Source organism: Danio aesculapii, chromosome 17 (assembly GCF_903798145.1).
Source record: "Danio aesculapii chromosome 17, fDanAes4.1, whole genome shotgun sequence".
In the NCBI taxonomy this organism is placed as follows: Eukaryota; Metazoa; Chordata; class Actinopteri; order Cypriniformes; family Danionidae; genus Danio; species Danio aesculapii.
Genome location: NC_079451.1, coordinates 31,867,110 through 31,885,525, shown reverse-complemented (window position 1 = coordinate 31,885,525; position 18,416 = coordinate 31,867,110). Strand labels below are relative to the sequence as shown.

Here is an 18,416-nt window from a genome sequence, read left to right as displayed (position 1 = left end):
TGAGACAGCATTGTCTCGAGGCACAAGCCTGGGGAAGGTTACAGAAAAATTTCTGCTGCTCTGCAAGTTCTAATGACCACAGTGACCTCCACCATCCATAAGTGGAAGATGTTTGGAACCACCAGGACTCTTCCTAGAGCTGGTCGGCCGTCTAATCTGAGAGATAAAGGGAGAAGGGCCTTAGTCAGGGAGGTGATCAATAACCCAATGGTCACTGTCTGAATCCACCAATAAGGCCTGTATGGTAGAGTGGCCAGTCAGAAGCCACTCCCCGCCTGTAAGATGCCAAAAGAAACAAAATTCTCTGGTCTGATGAGACTAAAATTTAACTCTTTGGAGTGAATGCCAGGCGTTACGTTTGGAGAAAACCAGGCACCGCTCATCACTAGGCTAATACCATCTCTACAGTAAAGCATGGTGGTGGCAGCATCATGCTGTGGGGATGTTTTTCAACAGCAGGAACTGGAAGACTAGTCAGGATAGAGGGAAAGATGAATGCAGCAATGTACGGAGACATCCTGAATAAAAAACCTGCTTCAGAATGCTCTTGACCTCAGATGAGGGCGACGGTTCATCTTCTAGCAGGACAATGACCCAAAGCACATCACCAAAATATCAATGGAGTGGCTTCACAACAACTCAGTGAATGTCCTTGAGTGGCCCAGCCAGAGCCCAGACCTAAATCCTATTGAAATTTCCAAAAACAGGTGTGCCAAGCTTGTGACATCATATTCAAAAAGACTTGAGGCTGTAATTGCTGCCAAAGGTGCATCAACAAAGTATTGAGCAAAGGCTGTGAATACTTCTGTACATGTGATTTTTCAGGTTTTTTATTGTTAAGAAATTTGCAACAATTTAAAAAAAAAATGTCCACATTGTCATTATGGAGTATTGTGTGTAGAATTTTGCAGAAATAAATGAAATTAATCCATTTTGGAATAAGGCTGTAACAAAAAAATGTGGATGCACTGAAATTTCCGGATGCACTGTATGTAAGTCAGTTATTAATCTTCTTCATTATAAGACAGCAAACAGGTGTGAGTATGACTAACAAAATCAGATTGGGGATCAAAGGTACAGCTTTCATTGCCTCTGACTGATAAAAACCCAGCTTGTGCAGTTCAATAGGATTACACAGATAACTTACAGGATAACCTATGTGCTATATGCTAACACACGCACTTGCACTAATGCAGACTTTTACCAATCAGGACACTTCTCAGGTAGCGCTTTCGACACAACACTTGTCTCTCTGATTATTTTGCATGATTCTTTCTCTCTCAGGTAGAGGGGTGACACCTGTGGGTCAAGTCAGTGTCACCTGGCGAATCCTGAGCATATCTGCTGACACACAAGGTAACCTTACACCCTCATACCCTCCACGTAACCATAGAGAGGGACATTAAACTCATGAATATTTCAGCGCTGCACCAGCAGATGAGAGAGGGAGAGAGAGAGTTTAGCATCAACACGTGGAGTGTTTTCTTCTCCTGATACTCTGCACAGCTTCACTGTCTCTATGACTCACTCACAGGCCTTTGTGGGCATCTGTGTTTGTGTTTCGGTGTGTGAGCATTTGTAAATATGTGTTTATATTTATGAAAAAAACTGTGTCAAGTTGGCACACACAGGAAATCACAGCAATCACACTCTGGTTTATGTGCATACAGACTCAGGAAAACACACACACACAACGAGCTGCAAAAGCCAGGCGAGAGAAACGCATGTAAGCCGAGCGAGTGTGTGCATGAAGCAAGGGATGGTAAATAAAGGACTGAAGAAGTAAGTACCTTCTTCCCCAACAGTCTGAGCTTCATGATCTTTCACAGCTGTCAAACATACAGTACACAAGTTAAACACACTCTCTCACTCACACACATACAGTACACACGCACTGTCACACAGAAAAATGAAGGCAGATAGTGAAGGCAGATGTGAAAACAACTATATTTAAATATACCACTGGTTGCGAGACTAATTTAAATAATATTTAGACAACTTAGCCTAGCTGGCCCAAGTGTCAGAGCCCTTTACAACAGTATAAACCAATATAGTTTACAAAGACTGAAACTGTGCCTGTGTGCATGTGTGTGTGTAGATTAGTGCTAGGTCAGCTTTACCTTCGTCATCGGACATGTCGAGGAACTCATTCATTGTCTCTGGAACATTGATCTTGTGTTTCTCAGTTATTGGCTGCTCGTGGAAACATGCAAAACACAACAGAGGTGAAAAGATACTGAGACTTGCATATTAATAAACAGCGTACAACAGACAATTATATTGATATTGTGACAAGTTTTAAAAGTCTTGCTAGTATTGGTAAGCAAAAAAAATGTTTCATGTTGTGGCCAATAATTAAGAAAATACAGGTATAACTGTAAAAACTAAAATAAATCAGTCAATCTAGGCATCCCTAATTATCCCTAACATTATAATGTACAGTATAGACAGGGATGGGCAGTATTTATGATACATGTATTTCAAATTCATATTTTAAATACAAAACAGTATTTTGTAATTTGTATTTGATAGGGTTTATGAAAATGCCTTAATATTTTGTATCAAAATACTTTAGTGTTTTGTATTTTTAAAATACTGCAAAATACTTCAAGACATTATATAAATGCACCCTCTGATTGACTCTTCCATTTAAGGAAGAATTGAAAAAGATCTTAGGAGAAAGAGTATACTGAACAAATAATAGTAGTTTTGGATGGATTGCTGATGCCAAATGTTTGTCGTTAAAACAAACAATATTAAAATACGTCCTACTGTGATGATTCCTACAATACTTCATTGGCTGTTTCAAATGCCAGTAGTTGATCAGTAGGTTCACTGTATACTGTAGTTAATGAAGAGGGAAAATGTAAGCCACAACATGTCGCAAATGTCACAACACATGAAGCACAACTATTTAATAATCAAAAACTCCTAATACAGTTTTTACATTGAGTATTGAAAAGTTCAATAGCAAAAAGTAGATTTCTGAAATGTTCTGTGAACAATTTTTTTAAATTAACTATTTACTGTAACACCATTTTAAAACATGGTTGAATAATCAATGTCCAGAGATGATGGCGATTTTACTGGCCACATTTGCTATCAAACATTGTATGACATTGAAATGTCATACTCTTTTGTAAAAATACTTTGTAGTTTTTTTTTAAATACAAAATACTGCATTTTATTTTGATACATGTTGTGGCTGCTGTATTTTGTAGTTTATTTTGATACATATAAAATTAAGGTATTTGGTATTTTATTTTAAAATACATTTCAATGTATTTTTGCCCAACCCTGAGTATAGGAAATAAATATTAATTAAAAGTGTTGCAAAGAATTGAACAATTTAACAATGTTAAACAAATTATTATTAATATTATTATTATTATTATTATTATTATTATTATTATTATTATTACCATTTTTAACAGGGTTCCTACTCTTTCATAAACAGCAGATTCAAGAACTTAGCACGATTGTTTTAAAATCAAGCACCGTTGTAATTCACACTGCCAGCATATGTATGAACCATGAACATCCTTACTGTACTTAACATATTACTTACACTTAATATTTACATTAAAATGTCAAGAGTAATGATGATGTTTTATATATGTATTTACACCTTCGTGTTCAAAGAACTTTAATAGAATTTGTTAAATTCAATACTGCAAATATTCAAATGCAGTTTCTGAAATCTTTGGTTATGATTGTGGCTAAAAGGCTTGTGCTTCGGCTTTGGAAGTCATCTTCACCCCCTTCATTTCAAATGTGGATTGCGGACATGATTTCAGAAACAGGGATAGAAAGACTGAGATTTCCGAGGACTCAATCCATATAAAAAATCTTTATTGTCTGGGGTTTATTTCTCGAATATCTGAATGAACAAACCAGCCACTCAACCTCTGTTAGAGACTTAATTTAGCTATTTTATTTATTTATTTATTTAATTAATTAATTTTCCTTCAGCTTAGTCTCTTTAATAATCAGGGGTCGCCACAGCAGAATGAACCGCAAACTTATCCAGCATGTTTTACACAGCGGATAGCCCCTCCAGCTGCAACCCAGTAATGGGGAAACCTCCATACACACTGATTCACACACATACAGCCAATTTAGTTTGTTCAATTTACCTATAGCGCATGTCTTTGGACTGTGGAGGAAACCGGAGCTCCCGGAGGAAACCCACACGAACACGTGAAGAACATGCAGAAATGACAACTGAGCCAGCCGGGACTTGCACCAGGAACCTTCTTGCAGTAAGGCTAACCTTTGAGCCACCGTGTCGCCCCTATTTATTTAATTGTTATTAAAAAAATGTCTTTCTTTATTTTATTTTCTGTTGTCACCCGCTAAACTATTATGTTATTGTTGTTTTGCTCATTGACTCATAGTATGGGATTTGTCCAGGACAGCGCTGAGTGTTGTGTGTACGTTTCTCTGTGGTTGTTCTTGAAAAATGTTATAAAAATAATAATTAAAAAGTGCCTTATTTATCGCAGTTCTGGTACATTTAAATTTAAGAATTTCTTTTATTCTGATGTTGATAGTAGTACAATACAATTGTTGAAATAATCCCCAAATTTAATTTAAACATTTTTCATGACCTGTGTTTGTTTTTCAGTACTTTACAAGACCTTGAATCCATATAGTAAGTCTGAAATTCAAGTACTTTTAAGAAGCGTGGGAACCCTGTTTTAAACATCAGTGGAACCTTTTCAATCCACAAATACATACTTTCATAGATTCTTTAAACCTTTCACTAAAAGGTTGTTTGTGCAAACACTCTTTTGAAAACACTCTTTTGTAATAAGTATTTCAAGAGTGTATGGTAATTGTGGATATTGGAGCTATGGTGGAGGATGCTGAAGAATGTTAAGTTTTTTACCGTGGCAGTGAGGTTTTCATCTGTAACTCCTCTCAATGTGTCCACTACGGAGATGTATCCTAGTCGTCGAGCGATGGAGAGAGCGGTGTTCCCATTCTGCCACAAACAAGCAAAATATGACTTTACATCTGTGTAAAAGGCATTTCGTAGTATCATAATACATACTAAATGTGGGTATTATAAATATTAAATAAAAAGTGAAGTCATTATAAAAAAAATAAAAATCGTTTATAGATGAAACAAAACATTGTGAGGGATTATTAAAACATATATTGTAAAAAAAATGTTGGGTTTCACATAATTCCTTCATGTTGTCCCAATACAATTCAATTAAGTTACCTTTTTTTCGGTTGTTTTTTTTTACAAATTTAAATGAATTACACATAACACTTGTCCCAAAACAGGGTATATACAGGAATCAGAAAGTGAAATTCAATACCTTTTTAAGACCTTTTTTAAGACCCTTTCTATACATTTTAAGACTTCATACATAAGGTTTCAACTGCTAACATTGACAACATTTTAACTTACAGTATATTTACTAAATACTTATTGTATGAAACTAATCCTAAACTAAAACATTATTCAAATACTGAATAAAATGTTAATCCAGCAGGTGGTGCCTATAGAACTGCAGAAATAATGGTGTTGCCTTGGTTACTGCAGTAAACAAAGCAGCGTGATGTCAAATCTATCAGGATTTTTAGCATAAACTAGACAAAATCGTAATATTCACAGATTAAATTCAGGCAAACTTTAGCATACAACTATACATTATAGAATCAAAAATTATACAAAATTGAACACCTTGTAAAATAACATTTAAGACTTTTTAATACTTTTTAAGGGCCTTAGATTTCTCCATCTATTACTTTTTAAGACCCCGTGGGCACCCTGCAAAAAAACTAAAGAATTGTGTTTGTCCAAATCATATTCAATAAGCAGCTTCAACAAGCAGCAAATGTATATTTTTTTAGTTTAAGAAAACAGCTTACTATTATAATATTCATTGAGTTTAAAAATCCTAACTCTAGTATGGAACCCAAAACGTATTACTTTCAATGATAAAAACAGATGCACTGCTTAATATTTTTGTGGAAACTACAACTGTTTTCCAGGATTCCTGGATGAAAAGAAAGAGAAACGTAAGAGCAAAGAAATGTTTTGCAATAGTGCAGTGACAGTAAAGGCCTAAAACTGATTATTTAAGTCTTCACTATCAATTTAATATGTTGTTAGTTAACCTATACAGTGCTCAGCATAATTGAGTACAGCCCATTTTGAAAATGAATATTTTTATCCATTTCTCAGTAAATATAGGCAATGTATTTTGGTGCGTTTAAACAAAACAGATTTATTAAACAGATATATTTATTTTAATAATATTTTAGCTATCAAACATCGAAACCTCCAAACCAGCCGCACATGCTTCCAATAAGAGCAAGTCGGATCTGTTTCTGTTGATAGAGCGTCCAGGCTTTATTAAGAGGCAGAGCAGCAAAGCACGGAGAGAGTCCCTCTTTTTGCTATCCCAGTGATATAGTGTGATTTTTAAAATGTGAACTTCCCTGCAAAAGAGTGACGTGTAACTTTATATGAAAGAGTTAACGCAAGCCATGTAGGGAGACGGGTGCTGATTTATTTTGGGTTTATCCCATTTTAAGTTTTTTGCTGTTTTGGGTTTAGTCAGGGAGTGAGGTAAGAGCATTGTCATTGTTTTGAGTTTTTTTTAATAATAATAAATATAGGACTTATTGTCTATTTAGGAAGCTTTTTTTTGTTTGTTATTTTGGCCTTACCCTCTTCTGACGATTTCAGCCAAGACAGTTTTCATTTAAGTATTTCTTTGTTTTGTTTTGTACCCTTTCTGGAAATGTAAAAAAAGATTGACTCTGTTAAACAGTGAATAGAAGAAATTCTTTTGAAATCTTTTTTTTTTCTCAAGGTTTTCTTTTCCCTTATTTCTTAAGTGAAAGTATGCTGGGATAGAGAAAAAAGGGATTCTCCATGCACATTCTTAAACATTGATTTATTGTTATTCATTCGAACAAATTTAATTGGATATTTTTATTTGTTTGTTTATTTATTTATTTATTTATTTATTTGTTTGTTTGTTTGTTTGTTTGTTTGTTTGTTTGTTTGTTTGTTTGTTTGTTCGTTCGTTCGTTCGTTCGTTCGTTCGTTCGTTCGTTCGTTCGTTCGTTCGTTCGTTCGTTCGTTCGTTCGTTCGTTCGTTCGTTCGTTCGTTCGTTCGTTCGTTCGTTCGTTCGTTCGTTCGTTCGTTCGTTCGTTCGTTCGTTCATTTATTTATTTATTTATTTATTTATTTATTTATTTATTTATTATCTTCTTAAATTTTGTTTTTGTTGTGTTACCTTTTCTCCGAACCCCTAGAAAGGAGGTAAATGTAACAATTACAACAAAAGTTTTTGCTTCTCTTGATTTTTCTTCTTTTTTAAATTTGTATTTAAATTTTTTCCATAAATATAAATTTGCCTGTACTAGTTTTTGGACCGTTATTGTAAGTTATTTTGTTAGATGAGCTCCAGATTTGGCTTCAGTACTGACTAATCTAATGTATATGCCCAAATAAAGTACACCCCTCTTGTGAGGAGTGTACTTATATATGCTGAGCACTGTATGTATTTCTTTAACAAAAATCTTTTTAAATGACAGTGTTTTTCTGAGTGCCGAGCAGGGATGACAGCAGATATTGCCTCAGCATGTCTCAGTACTCACCAATGTGAGCTCATTGGCCGAAGCTCCATACTGTAGCAGCATATTAATGATGTGGGTGTGGCCTTGTTGTGCTGCTTGGTGAAGAGGAGTGTAACCGTTCTACATACAGAACCACAGAAAAAGTCCATTTACACGGAGAAAGCTATAAGCATATAAAAATAATATTTGACAACCACAAACAGACTCACCTTTGTTTTGGCATTAGGCTTGGCTTGATTCTCTAACAGGAAGTTGGCCATCTTCATATTGCCATAATGACACGCCACATGCAGCGGAGTGTAGCCGCTCTATTAGAACAAGAGAAAGTGTTACACACAAGTTACTCCCATAATTCCCACAAAGCATCATGTCAGAATAAGGTGGATACAATCAATGGAAAACCCCCAAGAACCCAGACCTTGGTTTGAGCGTCAATTTCTGCTCCATGGTTCAACAGCACTTCAGTAACACCTGCTTTGTCATCCTGTGCAGCGAGGTGCAGCGGCGTGAGACCGTTCTGTTTACAAACACAGATAGTGAGTCAAATGAGTCTTCGTTCTCTACATTGAGCTCAGTGTATGTGTCATATTAACACAGAAGCGTGTTTACCTTATTGCCCATGTTCACATTAGCTTGTTTGGTGAGCAGCAGAGACACAAGGTCCACACTGCCCTCCTGTGCGGCGAGGTGGAGTGGACTGATGCCCTGGCGGGTCACTGTGTTGCACTCGGCTCCATATTCCAGCAACGTCGTCCCAATCTCCAACTGATTCTTCTTCGCTGCAATGTGGAGAGGTGTATAGCCATTCTATAGAGAAAGAAGAGAGAAATAATCAGACATTTTGAATTGAAGTATTATAGAACATTCTACGTACATTATCTGTCCCTGAAATAAAAACATAAACGTATTTCATCCCCAAAATATCTAAAATGGACAGATGGTTGATTTCCGTGAGTTGTTCTGTAAAGGAATATGTCATTCATTTGATTCTCAGATTTTTGTTCTTCATTAAAAACACTTTACACTGTCATTGTCCTTGTCCTCAGCCCAACTGAACCTACAGATTTAATAGTTTTGTTATGCTAAGAACTGTTGTTTAGAAAAAATACTTCAGAAATAGCAAGTTTAAGTTGTTATCATTCACAATCAATTGATTAAAAACATGAAATTATAAATAAATTCCACAAATACAATTGAAAACAGAATTATTAGCCCCCTTTAAAATTGTTTTTTTTTTTTATATATTTTCTAAATGATGTTTAACAGAGCAGGGAAATTTCACAGTATGTTTGATAATAATTTTTTTCTGGAGAAAGTATTATTTGTTTTATTTCGGCTAGAATAAAATCAGTTTAAATTTTTTTAAAAACCATTTTAAGGTCAAAATTATTAGCCGCTTTAAGCTATATTTTCTTTCGATAATCTACAGAACAAACCATCGTTATATAATAACTTGTCTAGATACCCTAACTTGCCTAGTTAACCTAATTAACCTAGTTAAGTCTTTAAATGTCACTTTAAGCTGTATAGAAGTGTCTTGAAGGATATATAGTCAAATATTATTTACTGTCATCATGGCAAAGATAAAATAAATCAGTTTTTAGAAATGAGTTATTAAAACTATTGTTTAGAAATGTGTTGAAAAAAATCTCCTCTCCGTTAAACAGAAATTGAGAAAAAATTAAACAGGGGGGCTAATAATTCTGACCTCAACTGTATATACTACAAATATATAATGCAAATACATTTACAATTGGCCCCATGTTTCTGTCAGTCCTGTCACATTTGCATTATATTTAACATAAAAAGCGTGCAATGCACGTTAAAGATTATGACTCAGAAGTGACATTATTTGACCGAGAAGAAGCTGACAGCGATCAAGGATGCATTCAATCATTGACCTGTATTATTTTACACTTGTTTTTGTATGATTTTTTTGAGGAGGACAAGCTTAAGTCAGTTCCTGTCACGTTTTTTGTAAGTGAAAATGTACGTTTGTGGTAGAATGTCTTTTACAGTATATGTGGATACATTGATTAGAGTTTTTTTCAAGTTGTGAACATTGTTTTCTTTTTACCCTAGATCTATTTTTAGCTGAGAGGCAAATAGTTTTGTTTACCTGGTGAACAGAAAAGACATTTTGAAAAAACATAGGTAATCATGCCTTTGTTGTTCCTCACTGATTCCATAGCATCTTTACCCTATTATGGAAGTCAATTTGGACCATCAACTACATTCTAAAAACACATTCATTTGTGTTCAGTAGAAAAAAGAAACAAGTTTGGAACAATTGGAGTAATTTTTCAAAACATTTATTTACCTTCCCCACTTATAACAAATGTTGACAAACTGTAGCCATTAACTTCCACTGTATCATTATGGATGTCAACGGCCACCATTCTTCAAAATATCTTCTTTTGTGTCAACCTCATCAAGGTTTGGAACCACTTGACGGGAAGTGATGATATTTTTTGAATATTATTTTATCACCTACAAAATTGTTCAATTAAAATCAGTTCATGTTTATTACTATAGCGCTTTTACAATGTAGATTGTGTCATAGCAGCTTAACATTGAATTTCTAGTAAATTGAAACTGTGTCAGTCCAGTTTTCAGTGTTTAAGTTCAGATCAGTATGGTTTATATTGCACTGCTGAAAGTCTAAACACTGAAGAGCAAATCCATCGATGTGCAGCTCCACAAGTCCCAAACCAACAAGCCAGTGGTGACAGTGGCGATGAACAAACTTCACCAAGTGACAAAAGAAGGAAAAATTTGTTTTTAAATGATCTTGCTTTAATTAATTTGTTTGATAAATATGCTTAACGAAACAAAGATAATAATGAGGACTGAGAAAATGAATTTTGCAGATTTCAATGTAACAATATAACCTGTTCAACAACTTCACTGGTGCTTTGAGTAAGCTTATTTTCCTATTTTCTGCAATTTATTGTCATTTATCACAAGTCACTCTTACAGTTAGAGTTTATCTATTCACTTATAAACACCACAGAATCATCCAGAAACCTAGTCTCGGTAGGCTGGAGTGCGTGTTTATACCTTGGCAGCAGAATGAGGAGATGCTCCCTGGTCCAGCAGTAACAGAGCCACTCTCTGATTATCATAGTGAGCAGCCACATGCAGCGGTGTTAACCCACTCTACAACACAGAGCCCAGCACCAGCACAAACATGCACACACACACACACAGGACGCATGCATGTATGCCAGTACATACAGTACATGAATGTGCACACGGGAGGGTGAACACACACACGCACACGCACACACAGGCACACCATGTAAAAGTTAGAGGGAAGAAACGCCAGCAAACCACATTAAGCAAGCAGCAATGAGCTCACAAATTCAGCTACTGAAAAATCTAATAGAACACTTGAAAAATCTCAGTTGTGCTGTAAAATGCACTACCTCATTGCCTATTCCAACCACATCCTGATCCTAACCCCACCTCCACACCTAATCCCAACATTACCCTATATTGGTGAATGTGGGGAGGCGTGATCTGGCTGGAATTTTCGGTTTATAGATACGTGTTTGAGTAAAGCCTAACTTTTTTTTTTATCTACTCATGACATTTCTTCCAACTTTATAATAAATTGTTCCATATTTAAAATAAAAGTATTTAGAGCATTTTTAAACTTAAAATAATAAAAATGTGCCATGTACAGATGAAGTCAGAATTATTAGCCCCCCTGACATATTAGCCCCCGTTTATTGTTTTCCCCCAATTTCTGTTTATCGGAGAGAAGATGTTTTCAACATATTTCTAAACATAATAGTTTTAATAACTCATTTCTAATAACTGATTTATTTTATCTTCGCCATGATGACAGTTAATAATATTTGACTAGATATTTTTCAAGACTCTTCTATACAGCTTAAAGTGACATTTAAAGGCTTAACTAGGTTAATTAAATTAACTAGGCAGGTTAGGGTAATTAGGCAAGTTATTGTAAAACGATGGTTTGTTCTGTAGACTATCCAAAAAAAATTCACTTAAAGAGGCTAATAATTTTGACCTTAAAAATATTGTCAGACATACTGTGAAAATTGCCTGCTCTGTTAAACATTATTTGGGAAATATAAAAAAAAAATCAGAGGGGGGTTAATAATTCTGACTTTATTTACTATTATTTATTTACTATTTAGAGATATTTAATTTCACCCTGTATAGAGGTTATTAGTTGACCTTACTTAGAAAAGTAAAGTTTGCAATCGCATTACTTTTAAAGGTGCAGTATGTAAGTTTGACACCCAGTGGTTGAACTAGGTAATACATTTCTGGATAAAAACAAACGCAAGTGCAGAATGCCAGATTGAGGAGCGAGTCTAACGATTCTAAACGATTCTGAGGAGCGAGTCTAAAGGCTGATTTAAATCGTGTTCTAAATAAAAGCAACGACACGTGATGGTAGGAATATTTTCATATTAAAAGGTGTTTTAAAAAAAAGCCAAAAAAATTAAGTCCGCTTAAAAGTTCCAAGCTGCAACAGGTTTAGTCACTTGTTTAAAGTAAAGTCAACTTGACACTTTTGCGCCTATGAGTTTACTTACTTTAAGTAAAGTAACTAATTGCTTTTTACAGTCTAATTATTTTCATTTTCAGACAACACAATACCAATATTTACTAAACTTCAGAAAAGAAGTCATTGTTTGGTAGCACAAAATCATGATTTTCAATCACAACGAATGAAAACAGTAGCTGTTTCGGGTTTATATAACTTTCTTTTTATTTAGCAGAAATGTTGTAAAACCATTTTAGCATAAAACAGATATAATCATAAAACTGCTACCTAATAAATCCACTAAACCCAGAGAAACATTTTAAGTGGTCTCTTCTTTGTTTCCATAGCTGTTTATGTAGTATGAAAACACCTTATAGTGTCGAGTGTCTTTTCTTAACACAAATTAAGCTTCTGTGTGATATTTTCTTGTCTGTACTCTGTTATAACACTTTTTAGTAAGGTTGATATAAAGAGCATGTTCTCTGACAAACACTGACAAAATTACATTGCTCATATAAACATGAAACAATTCACACTTTACAATTGCACAAAATGTGCTGCTTATGACATTATTATAAAGAGTTAAATTCTGTTCAACATGAAAGCTAAATCTTTGTTAAAGATTAAATCAGTTAAGCTAATCAGCTCTGTGAGTAAGCTCAGAAAAGCTAGTTATAAGCATGACATTAATACTAGAACAGTGAAGAAGTAGTATTGGAAGGAAGGTTGACAAAGATGAACAAAGACAGATGAAGGCCCTGTCCCAAATCAATGTGCTTTACCTAAAATGTTCACCCCCCCAAAAAAGAAAGTTCTATCATCATTTACTCACCCTTTACTTGCTCCAAACCTGTTTGAGTTTCTTTCTTCAGTTAAAAACAAATGAAGATATTTTGAAGAAAGTTGGAACCATTGACTTCCATAACATGTTTTTCCTACAATGGAGCCAATATTTACATGATTTCAGCTTTCTACAAAATATCTTATCTTGTGTTCAACAGAAGAATAAACTCATAAAGGTTTATAACCTTAGGGGTGAGTAAATATGCCTTTTTGGGTGAACTATCCCTTTAAGGCATCATGGTTGGCTGGTTAGTGTGGCCTAGTTCACCCCTGCTGGTGGATGTTGTAACTACACCATCTGGCTTTTCACAGTCAGAAGTATCCACATTCTGACCTTTTTTATGTGCAAACAACACAACAAACTAATGATGTTATAGCATAGCATATTTCACCAGCGTCCCATATTTTAGACTTTATCAAGAAAGTGAATTCCACATCAAGCGCTTCATTTGGGACAGGACCAAGCGGTCTTATGGAAAGCACAAAGGGACTCATTAAAATGTTACATCATTATAAAATGTGACCCGCCATGCATAAATGGGTGTTATAAGATGTGCTTGTACATGTTGTTTTGTGCACTGTATATTACACCACGCATATATTCACCAACCTTGCCTGCAGCATCTGGTGCAGCTTTCTTCTGCAGTAGAAGATTGGCCACTTCCAGCTGCCCGTACTTTGCAGCCACATGCAGAGGAGTGAACCCTTTCTGTGGAGGTATATGCAGGGATAAAGTAAATGAAAAAAGAGTGAAAAAGATGCAGTTTTATGCTATTTAATTATGACTAAGAACGATTAGGTGCTATGAATGTAAATTGCACACAATAGGGTCCAGTGACCACCTAAAAATGCTTATATACAGTAAATATTTGTAAAGAAATTTAATTATTTTAATCTTTGGTAACACTTTATTTTGATGGTCCATTTGAGTATTAGTAGACTGTCTGCTTAATATCTGTTGATAACGTTCCTTCAACAGACATTTAACTGACTATAAGAATCTTTGCAAGTACAAGTCAACTTACACTAACCCTAACCCCAACCTAACAGCCTACTTATAATCTAATGAGAATTAGTGGGTATGTAGATGCAATGTAACTTAAATTCAACAAACAGACCATCAAAATAAAGTGTGAACCTAATCTTTTTCATATATTTTACTTTTACTCCAGTCTTCAGCGTCAAAATCCTTTTGAAATCATTTTAATATGCTCTCAATATGCTTTAATAGGTTCTCAGAAAACATACAATGTGAAAACAGTGTTGAAAACAGCTGTAGTGCTTAATATTGTTGTAGAAACATTACATCTTTTTAACATTATACAATTTCTTTATTATCAATTTTGTTCAATTTAATGCATCCCTGTTGAATAAAAGTATTGAGTGTTTTTTTAATCTGTTGAATGGAGATTTGTCCACTTCTCAGCATCCCAACAGAAAGCTTAGGATGTTTAATGTTTTCAAGGCCTTTATGATGGGTTCTGTCATTTCTGTGATGCTGAACGAAAGGAGCACATAAAGCTCAATGTTTCAAGATATCTTCTTCAAAATATCTTAATAGAACATAATTTTTAATTAATATTATAATTTTTAACATAAAAGAGAAGAAAAAATATAATTTTGATTCATTCAATGTATTTTTGGTAAATGCCAAAAAATATACAGACTGCTTTTGTGGTCCAGGGTCACACATGTTCAGTGAGCTCTGAGACTATTGAACTGTTCTGTACGCAGTCAGACCTTAGTGGCTGCAGAGAGAGAAGACCCCTGCTCCAGCAGAAGAGCTGCTATCTCCTGATGACCCTCACGGGCAGAGAGGTGCAGAGGGGTGTAGCCAGAGGTGGTGGCAGCATTAGGTAAAGCCCCTTTCTGAAGCAACTGCTGTACGATCTCAAGCTTCCCCAGACGACTGGCTATATGCAGAGCTGTTTGGTCATCCTGCAGATTATTGTTATGGAAATAAAGAGAGGGAGAAAGAGAGTTGTAATTGTGTGAGTGGAGGGATGTGGATAGTGGTTTATTCAAATGTAAGCTAAGGTGTGTCTATGTGTATGTGTGTGTGTGCACACGTCTCACCTTGGCTTTGATGTCCACTTTAGCACCATTCTGTAGCAGGTATCTGACAACATCAATCTGGCCGGCTCTTGCTGCCATGTGCAAAGCTGTTTCCCCTCGCTACAACACAACACAGCATTTGTGCATGTGTTATATAATAAATTCAATGATTTTTGTAAAGGAAAAAAAATAAACATACAATACCGGTCAAAAGTTTTAGGATCAGTAGGATTTTTAAATGTTTTAAATCAAGCTTTTCCTGCTCACCAAGGCTGCATTTATTATTTTATCCAAAAAAAAAAAAAAAAAACAGTGCAAATTGTAAAATTGTGAAATGTTATTGCACTATAAAATAAAAAAAGTAATAATGACTGGAGTAATAATTGCATTTCAAACTACATACAAAGAAAGCCGTTATTTAAAATTGTAATAAATAATTAGCAATTTAACTTTTTTTTTTTACATTTATTAAATGCCGCCTGAACAGAGGAACAGAACGTTAAATAGAGGAATTTTCTTAAAAAAAAAAAAAAAAACATGAATTAAAAACTGACCCCAAACTTTTGACCGGTAGTTTATATATACAGTTGAAGTAAAAAAATTGTAAATTATTATCCCTCTTGTGATTTTCCCTTTTTAAAAAAATATCCCAAATGATGTTTAAAAGAGCAAGGAAGCTTTCACAGTATTTCCTAAATTATATTTTCTTCTGGAGAAAGTCTTGTTTGGCTAGGATAAAAACAGACTTAATAAAAAAAAAAAAAAAACATTTTAAGGTCAATGTTATTAGCCCCCTTAAGCAATATTTTCTTTAAACTGTTACACAGAATTTGGAAAAAAAATATATAAAATAATAAAAAAAGAATAATAATCATTTTAATAATACAGTTAAGGTCAGAATTATTAGCCCCCATTTGAATTTTCTTTTTCTTTTTTAAATATTACCCAAATTATGTTTAACAGAGCAAGGAAATTTTCACAGTATGTCTGATAATATTTTTTCTTCTGGAGAAAGTCTTATTCGTTTTATTTCGGCTACAATAAAAGCAGTTTTTAATTTTTTAAAAACCATTTTAAAAAGTCAATATTATTAGCCCCTTTAAGCTATATATTTTTCCGATAGTCTACAGAACAAACCATCATTATACAATGACTTGTCTAAATACCCTATCCTGCATAGCTAACCTAATTAATCCAGTTAAGCCTTTAAATGTCACTTTAAGCTGTGTAGAAGTGTCTTGAAAAAGATCTAGTCAAATATTATTTACTGTCATCATATCAAACATAAAATAAATCAGTTATTAGAAATGAGGTATTAAAACTATTATGTTTAGAAATGTGTTGAAAAACTTCTCTCTGTTAAACAGAAATTGGGGAAAGAAATAAACAGCGGGGCTAATAATTCAGGGGGTTTATTAATTCTGACTTCAACTGTACCTTTATAGAAAACATTGTATATTAATATCCCAAAAAATTATGAGAGAAATTTAAATGACAAAATTCGAAAAAGTTAAAATGTTGAAGTGAAAGTCTTTAAAGAGTCTATTTTAACTGTCGGCATGTTTAACTCTTAATCAAAAATAATTCTTGTTTTAATAATGTGGCATAATGCTTTATATGGATCAGTATATTATAGCATAAAAACCCTGGAGTGTTAGTGCCTCTTGCAAGGCTTTTGAACTTGAGCTAATGGAATTACACACATCGAAAAACATTCCAGAAATGAAAGTTTCACAAAATGAATTAACAAAACTGAAAGAGGAAGCATACCACATTGGTGGTGTTGGGTGAGGCTCCGTGATGCGTGAGCTGCTTCACTATGTTTTCATGCCCCATGAACGCAGCAACATGGATGGGTGTCAACCCTGACTACAAATAAACAAATGAAAGTACAAAAAAAACATTGAAATGACAGCATAAAACGCTTGTTTATTTTAGTCCATATTTTATTAGCATACTGTATGTGCTAAAACTGCAAACATTAACTACAAAGTAAAACAATGAATTTCTAGTGCTCATTTGATAGCGTATTATCAATGAATGTTCAATGGTCTCTTGTACCTCAGTGACTGCCTGCAGAGATGCTCCGTGTTTCAGCAACAGCTCCATCACCTTCACCCGGTTCTTCTTACAGGCAATATGAAGAGGTGTGAAACCGTTCTGTGGATGAAGATATAAACATGCTGTGCTTGACTGAAATTCCACCACACCCAGTTACCAGAACAAGGGAACCATGAAAACTCACTGCCTCAATGAACCCACTGTTCAAATTATTTATTTTAAAGTGATAGTTCACTTAAAAATGAAAATTACATCATCATTTATTCTCCCTCATGTGTTTTTAAATATTTAGGAGTTTCTTTCTTATTTTGAACAATGCTGGTTGCTCCCATATTGAAATTGATATATGTCAATATATGCAAATGACATATATGACATACTGTAAAAGTTCATTTTTGGACTTCATATACATTATTAGGTACACCTAACTAGTGTGGGTTGGACACCCTTTTGGCTTCAGAACTGCCTTAATCCTTCATGGCATAGATTCAACAAGGTACTGGAAATATTCCTCAGAGATTTTGGTCCATACTGACATGATAGCATCACGCAGCTGCTGCAGATTTGTCGGCTGCACATCCATGATGCAGCTCTCCCGTTCCACCACATCCCAAAATTGCTCTATTGGATTGAGCTCTGGTGACTGTGGAGGCCATTTGAGTACAGTGAACTAATTGTCATGTTAAAGAAACCAGTCTGAGATGATTCGCGCTTAATGACATGGTGCGTTATCCTGCTGGAAGTAGCCATCAGAGATGGATACACTGTGGTCATAAAGGGATGGACATGGTCAGCAACAACACTCAGGTAGGCTGTGGAGTTGACACGATAATCAGTTAGTACTAATGGGCCCAAATTGTGCCAAGAAAATATCCCCCACACCATTGCACCACCACTACCAGGTTGAACCATTGATACAAGGCAGGATGGATCCATGCTTTCATGTTGTTGATGCCAAAATGATGCCTATTCAGAAATCGAGACTCATCAGACTACGCAACATTTTTTCAATCTTTCATTGTCCAATTTTGAGCCTGTGTGAATTGTAGCTTCAGTTTCCTGTTCTTAGCTGACAAGACCCGGTGTGGTCTTCTGTTGCTATAGCCCATCTGCCTCAAGGTTCCATGTGTTGTGCGTTCAAAGATGCTCTTCTGCATACCTCAGTTGTAACGAGTGGTTATTTGAGTAACTGTTGAATTTCTATCAGCTGGAACCATCCTCTGACATCAACAAGGCATTTGCACCCACAGAACTTCTACTCTGGATATTTTCTCTTTTTCGGACCATTCTCTGTAAACCCTAGAGATGGTTGTGCGTGAAAAT

At 34.8% G+C, this 18,416-nt stretch overlaps 1 protein-coding gene across 5 annotated transcripts in view; it reads right to left on the bottom strand.

Moving 5' to 3' along the window:
- The window catches only part of ank3a (ankyrin 3a), a 154,082-nt gene that overhangs the window by 71,620 nt on the left and 64,046 nt on the right, over positions 1-18,416 (bottom strand). For 2 of the 5 annotated variants that reach the window (XM_056477646.1, XM_056477647.1), the window contains 12 exons: positions 17,094-17,192; positions 16,803-16,901; positions 15,054-15,152; positions 14,718-14,915; positions 13,588-13,686; positions 8,219-8,416; positions 8,028-8,126; positions 7,819-7,917; positions 7,631-7,729; positions 4,892-4,987; positions 2,121-2,193; positions 1,791-1,829 (listed from right to left, as the gene is read on the bottom strand). In XM_056477646.1, the coding sequence (XP_056333621.1) occupies positions 1,791-1,829; positions 2,121-2,193; positions 4,892-4,987; positions 7,631-7,729; positions 7,819-7,917; positions 8,028-8,126; positions 8,219-8,416; positions 13,588-13,686; positions 14,718-14,915; positions 15,054-15,152; positions 16,803-16,901; positions 17,094-17,192 (1,297 nt within the window). Of the gene's footprint in view, positions 1-1,790; positions 1,830-2,120; positions 2,194-4,891; positions 4,988-7,630; positions 7,730-7,818; positions 7,918-8,027; positions 8,127-8,218; positions 8,417-10,669; positions 10,769-13,587; positions 13,687-14,717; positions 14,916-15,053; positions 15,153-16,802; positions 16,902-17,093; positions 17,193-18,416 lie in introns of all 5 variants that reach the window. The other 3 variants (XM_056477649.1, XM_056477650.1, XM_056477644.1) reach the window with 2 other exon arrangements.